The sequence below is a fragment of the Psammomys obesus genome, unplaced genomic scaffold (genome assembly GCF_907164565.1).
Source record: "Psammomys obesus unplaced genomic scaffold, mPsaObe1.curated_primary_1811, whole genome shotgun sequence".
In the NCBI taxonomy this organism is placed as follows: Eukaryota; Metazoa; Chordata; class Mammalia; order Rodentia; family Muridae; genus Psammomys; species Psammomys obesus.
The window spans coordinates 1-7,141 of NW_026594553.1; the positions used below are offsets into that span (position 1 = coordinate 1).

Genomic DNA, 7,141 nt, shown 5'->3' on the forward strand with positions numbered 1-7,141 from the left:
TTCTAGCACAGCCAGGGCTATGCAGAGAAACTCTGTCTGGAAAAAAAATAAAAAAGAAAAAGAAGCATCTGATTCTGTCTTGAGTGTCAGGGAAGGATTTGGTTATATGGAAGAAAGCAGCTAAAACAATGCCCAGAGCAAAGAGTAGAAAGGACAGTTTCACAGGGACAGAACAGATTAAAGATGCTTTCACAACTCACTACTTCAAGAATGCACAGGCGGTAGCAGAAAAAGCTGAAGCCAGGTGGGTGAGCAGGAAGATGCTCAAGGACAGGGTACTGGGAGGTCAGGGAACCAGCTGGGCACACTTAGAAGAAGCAAGGTCTTTGTTCCCTTTGCTTCCAGGATGGGCAGTTGGCAGTACTCAGGAGTTATGGAACAAGAGTTAAGGAATCAACTCAAAGCCATAAGAGTAATTCAAAGAAAAAAGCTGACATCCCAGACCTATGTGTCTCAACTTTAGTACTATGGAGATTTCAGCAAAATAACTCATGTGCAACATGGGGTATTTTGTACCACCACCCCCAGGCTCCACTAATGTGACACCAACCCAAGCGATAATCTGAAATCTACAGATCCTGTCTAGTGTCTAGTTGGGTGACAAAATAGTCCCAGGTTATGAACTACGTAAGCCAAGGAGTGTTACAGAAAAGGGGAGGAAATAGGATTTCTAAAGCGGTTAACTAAATCACATTTTGTGAATGATGAAAGTGGTTAAGTGGTTGGGGCTGTCAAGATGGTTCCACAGGAGAGATTGGCACTTGCTGTTAAGCCTGAGGACGTTAGTTCCATCCTTGGGATCCACATGCACACGCACTTCTCTCTCTGTCTCTCTCTCCTTCTCCCTCTCTCCACTTATTTCAGTGGTTCACAACCTGTGGGTGATGACTCCTTTGGGGTTCAAATATCAGATAACAGTAGCAAAATTACAGTTATGAAGCAACGTTATGGTTGGGTGTTATGACAACGTGAGGAAGTATGTTAAAGGGTCACAGCATTGGGAAGGCTGAGAACCGCTGCTCCAGTCAGTGCTGGGTGTTAGTGGGTACTTAGGAATATTCATTTAGTGATCATTGTTTAATGAGCTTTCGATTAAAAGTTCTGAAAAAAAATTAAAGAAAAATTGGTCTCAAGTTGAATGTATTACAATAAATACGTTCCTTGCATATTACCTAGTTGCTCTAGGTTGTTAATACAGATCTTAATGTTTTACTATCTCTTTCAGCTATTTGATGGCATTGAATGTGAATTTCCTATATTTTTTCTTTACATGATGATTGATGGTAAGTGAACTTTTTCTGAAAATTAAGATGCAGAATACATGTGGCTTAAAGAATAGCTGAGGTTTGGGCAGGTGGCTCAGTTGGTAAAGTGCTTGTTCTGCAAGCATGCAGACCTGAGTCTAATCTCCAGCACCTGCCTGAAAAGCACATCTGTAATTTCAGTGCTAAAAGGCAGGGATAGGTAGACTCTTGAAGCAGAATAGTGAGCTCCAGGTTCGGTTCAGAGAGCCCGTCTCAACGCTGGCGAGGGCTAGGAAGACAGCCAGTGTCAGCCTCTGCCTTATACACACGTGCGTGTTCACCTGTGTGTACACGGTAACATGCACACGTTAAACACACAAAATACAAATAATGAACATTGCTGCAATGAATGATTCCTGTCATCTAGCAAGAGATTGGACTCTAGCGATGGTAACACTCTGCATTTCATGTTGTTCTGCTTTTTGGGTGCATGTCAACCTTTAAAGAGCTTTTTAAAATCTCATGTGTATGTGTGTATGTTGTGTGTGCATGATTTCTTAGGCATACAGATGCACTCACAGCATAGGATTGGAAGTCAGAGGACAACCTTAGATTTCTGTTCCAACCTTCTACATGCTTAAAGATTCCTAAAACCACTTTGAAGTTTTTTTAATTAAATTTTTATTTTTTATATTAATTACAGTTCACTTTGAAGTTTTTAATATTGATCCCAGTATCATGTTCATACTTATAAAGAAAAGTTTATTATAGAAGTCATGAATACTATGATCATGATATTGACTACCTGTAACATTCATGCATAAGTATAGTGAAATTTCAGTTGATTCAGTATTTAATTCTAAATGCTAACATGACTTTCTAAAATCAATCTCTATATAAATGTCATACATATTTGCATTCTCTTCAATGTAATGTTTTCATTTGCATAAAATTTGGTACAATAATCTTTAAAGGGCTTTGAAGTTTTTAAAAGGCAAAATCTTTGTTCTGCTTATTGAGCATAGCTAGTATTAGATTTTGTATTTTATGTTTTAGGTGTTTTTAGAGGCAAACTTGAACAAGTCAAAGAATATCAGGACCTTTTGACTCCTTTGCTTCATCAGACCACAGAAGGTAAAGTTCTTTTATCAAGAATTCTGTCCACCAGCATTTCCTTGTTCATTTGAAATGTATATGAATCCTTTATAAAACACAATTATCTATATTATATTGAAAACTAAATGAGGTCTCCATTGAAATTAGAATAATCTCTGTTAATTTAGTTGCAGAGACATATTTTACAAAAGCAGTTGATTGGCATGACAGGGATGGTCATGGATGCCGGGGGTCATGGCTGCAGTGATGCTGAGGTAGTTGGAGACAGGATTGTGGGATGACTATGCTGTAGCTTTTTCTCTGTGTAGTGTTACAGTACTATAAAGAACCTAGTTTTTAGGCAAGTCATCAAAAAATGTATGACTGGGTGAGTGTCGTAGTTAGGGTTCCTACTGTAATGAAACACCATGACGAAAAAGCAAGTTGGAGAGGAGAGGGTTTATTTGACTTACACTTCCATATCACTCTTCATCATCAAAAGAAGTCAGGAGTCAGATATGGAGGCGCATGCCTGTAGTCCCAGCACTCAGGGAGGCAGAGGTAGGCAGATCTCTGGGAATTCAAGGTCAATGTGATCTGCAAAGCAAGTCTAGGATAGCCATGGGTATACAGAGAAATCCTGCCTTGGAAAAAAAAAGTGGGGGGGGGCGAGTCATAATAAAAACTTAAGCAGGGCAGGAACCTAGAGGCAGGAACAGATACAGAGGCCATGGAGGGAAGCTACTTACTGGCTTACTTTTCTAGGTTGCTCAGCCTGCTTTCATATAGAACCCAGGACCACCAGCCCGGGGATGGAACCACCCACAATGGACTGGGCCCTTGCCCACCGTTAATTAAGAATTTGCTTCATGGGAGCATTTTCTCAATAGAGGTTCCCTTTTCTTCAGATAAGCATAGTTTGTGTATCAGGTTGACAAAAGACTAGCCAGCACAGTGAGTGTTGCCCTCCAGTCCCAGCCCTGTCAGGCTGCTGGAAAAACTGCCTCTGGCTAAAGCTGGACCACTGACGGGACATTCTAGAATCTTCTTCGGAGATGCTTCTGAGGCTTTTAGTATTATATTTTAATGTTTGCACTTGTACCATGATGTCATTCTTTGAAGATGGGTTTAATGTTTTAGAAGTAGTCAAAATGTCAAATCTCAGGAGTAAGAATGTATTGGTTTCAGTCAAACACCAGCAGGACCCATAAAAAAGAGCATAATTGGACAATTCCCAAATGAATTCAAGAGCAGTATTCCTGATATCTTTGGGGTTTTAAAATATTAATAGAATTATAGTCTCATGAGAATAGGTTTGAAAATTTGTATGTAAGATACAACAAATATACCATCTTATGTATATAATACATGAAGCATTGTTCACAGTACTGGGCCCCATTTCTGTTGCACATGAAGTTTTTGACTGGGGGGGTGGGATTCAGGATTCCAGAAACACCTGAATAAAATATCTTATATTTTATTTTACTCTTTCAATGTTTATAATGTTAAAAGTTGTGCAATGCTTATGGATGAACATTTTTAAATTAAAAATAAATAATTTTTAAAAGGACTTATGTTTTCAGCATTCACTATGTTCTTTGAGAAATAGTGCAATAATGAAATATGTAAAATTTCTAGAATCAGGCCTGTTAGTAGTCAGGAGGGGATCATGAACCCATGAAAGGAGTCACCTATCATACTCTACTTTACAGCTTCATGTTCAGAGTTATGGTCACAATATTCCTCAGAGACCATAACTCCTTTCCCTAATTTTAGATACATATCAATTGGTGCATGAAGGAAACAGCAAAATTTTAAGGCTATTGTTTAATTTTATTATAAAAATAAAGTTTACTGTGCATTGCTGTTACAAAATAACTGTCTTCCGCACCCTACAAGGAACTTATCCATTAAATAATGATTTCATTTTCTGAAAAGTATATCTTTAAAAGATATGCTTTAAGAAAAGATTGGTTTTATTTTCTTCAGTGACACTGAATGACAGAAGACAGGCTTAATATTTAAACAGGGATTTATTTTCACTAACCAATGGCTCAGAATTATAATTCTTCATTAAAAATTAAATATCTCATTTGTAATGCTTCTATAGACTGAGCATATTTAAAATAACTTATGGTTTTGAATATTTATATACTACATATACATGTATTACTGATATATATGCCTATATATACATATGTATATATGTGTGTATATATAAATATATACACACACATGCATATTGACTTAAAGTTGTTTGCTGTTAAAGCAGATGCACGTACAAAGCTGCCTAAAACATATACGCTATTGAATTAGTTCCAAAGTCAATGAATTCTTCTCCAGGTATTTTCCTGCCAATATCATACTTCATCATACTTCTCTGTAGCTTACTGGGTCTGCTCTTGTACATCCCTCCTCTGTCCCTCACAAGTTCTTCAAGGGGAAATTTGGGGAAAGGTCTGTTTTGTTGTATTTGAATATGATTGTTTTTCTCTCTCTTTTTTTTCTTTTTAACTCTGTAGGATATCCTGTTGTACCAAAGTACTATTATGTGCCAGCTGACTTTGTGGAATATGAAAAAAAAAATCCTGGTAGTCAGAAGCGGTTTCCTAGTAACTGTGGCCGTGATGGGAAATTGTTTCTTTGGGGACAAGCTCTTTATATCATTGCAAAACTCCTAGGTAAGTGGAGAAGATTGGGAACCTATTTTCTTTCCCTGTTATCAAGTTGTTAGGAGTAAATACATCCTGGGTGATGTTTTTCCTTTAGGTGGAATTGGATTTGGGTGGAACTTCACACTGTTAGTTCTCTGGGGAGTTTCTAGATTGTCCAACAGTTTCAGAAAGAACGGGCTGTAGGTGAGGGTGCATTATGACTGCATGTGACTGTGCCTACAATCCGCTTGGAGCTTCTAGCCGAAGGCTGTGAGAACTTTGAGTTGGTTCTCTGTGATATGAAAACATTTCTGACTTATTCTGACACACATATTTGAGCAGTGGTTTAGTAAACTACTTGGTCATCTTTGAAAGTTGTCTTTTTTCCAGTAAATATATGTTGGTAATTTTTTTCCTACCTAGTAACTTAATGAAATGATTTATTTATAATTATTTAAAAATTATTTTGTAACCAATTTTTACAATTGAATGAGAACATCCATAAGCAAAGTTGACATAGACAAAAGACTTATTATGCATCTTTCTATCCCATACTTCTCTAAAATTTCTAGCATTACTAGCATTTTTATCGGAAAAGCTATCATTTTAGAGTCAGAATCCATGTATGACAGATTATGAAGCAAGCTAATTTAAAAAATCACTTCTGTATGAAATACTTTTGCCTTCATTGCTTTGAGAATTTGTATATAAATGTTTGCTTATGCTGGGAAAGTGGTTGTCTTTGGTTTGTTTTCATCATCCACGAGGGAAGATTTCAGAGGCCAGATCCCCACTGTTCAGTATGAGTTTTTCATACAGTTTGCTTTTTTTTTTTTTTTTCCAGTCTACAGTACATTTAACACTAACTAAGGGCATGTTGGAAAGTTTTCTCTCATTAAAAAGGGTTTTGTTTTGTCTCAGCAAATATTAGTTATACAGGTGTTGGTTTCAGGTTTGTAGAAAAGACAAAGAAAATTACTGGCTGGAACAGTTACATCCACCTCATTTCTGTGAATAGAAATGTTTTTGAGACTCAAAGATAAATTAAACACATTTTAGCCAAGGAGCAGTCAGCCAAGGTTCAACATTGCAGTCGTAAGTATTGTGTACCTGGAGACTGTAAGGGACCTAATGAAATTGTTTCTGTGATTCTGGGTCTGAAAACCAACTCCTGGAATCTCGGACTTAAAGTTGCAAGCCTTCCTTTTTCTGGTGTTTGGTAAATATCCAGCTTGAGTTGCTGCAGTTGGAAATAGTAGTGATAACCTACCAAGGCCCTGGGGAAAATTGAGGAACCAGGAAACAGAATCGGCAGCACACTCTCCATGAGCTTTTAAAATTGACCTTTAAGAAAAGGAAGTTAAAAAATGTTCTCCCTCAGCAGAAACTCCAGTCTCATTCCAAACCAAAGTGCTGATTGCATACAGGTCTTTACCATAGGCAGCACTTTCCTGTGAACAGCAATGTACAAATCATGCTTCATTTCTATTTCATGGCCCAAACAAGCAAGAAATGCTCTGAAGTGCCTTAAAAAAAAAAAAAGGCACTTAAAAAGTGCCTACCAAGGTACTGACAGGCGTTAGAGAGCCTACAGGAGGCATATTTCATGAAACCATGTGCAGATTTCCATCCGGGAAGAGAAAAGCTGTGTGGTATCCCATCCCACTGGCCTGGCTGTATCACCCCATCACAGGTGCTAAGTGGGGCAAGCCTTTATTCGCCAGTTAATTTAGCTGCTGCCCTGAGTTCATGAGCATTTCATAACCTATCAGCTGTCCATAAATGGTCATTAAGATTCTAGATATCGTATTTACTAACAAAGCTGTAGTTATTCATTACAGAAACCTCAGTTTGACATCTTCACAACATTTTATAGGCAATTAACTGGAGCTAGTATTATTATATGAGAATAATAACAAAGTGAATCTTTATAAATACTCTGACTTTCACTAATACAGGTGAGTTTTTATCCTACTGAAGTCTAGTGAGAATGCTATGCTGTGTGTGCGCCTAAGTGAATTTTATGCAACAAAACTATGCACCTTTTATTATTATTATCATTATTATTATTATAGTTATTAAGAAAGATAACATGTACACTGTATTCTGAATATCCACTGTTTTCAGAAAATGATTTATTTTTTACAA

The 7,141-nt window shown here is 37.2% G+C and overlaps 1 protein-coding gene across 1 annotated transcript; it reads left to right on the forward strand.

The window, feature by feature from the left end:
• Positions 1–1,225: 1,225 nt before the first annotated feature.
• Positions 1,226–5,020, forward strand: LOC129685598 (phosphorylase b kinase regulatory subunit beta-like; the record flags this gene model as incomplete). Its single annotated transcript, XM_055619108.1, has 3 exons — positions 1,226–1,283; positions 2,301–2,378; positions 4,862–5,020. Coding segments are annotated over 3 exons (295 nt in total), but the record flags the coding sequence as incomplete, so codon positions are not given.
• Positions 5,021–7,141: the final 2,121 nt, after the last annotated feature.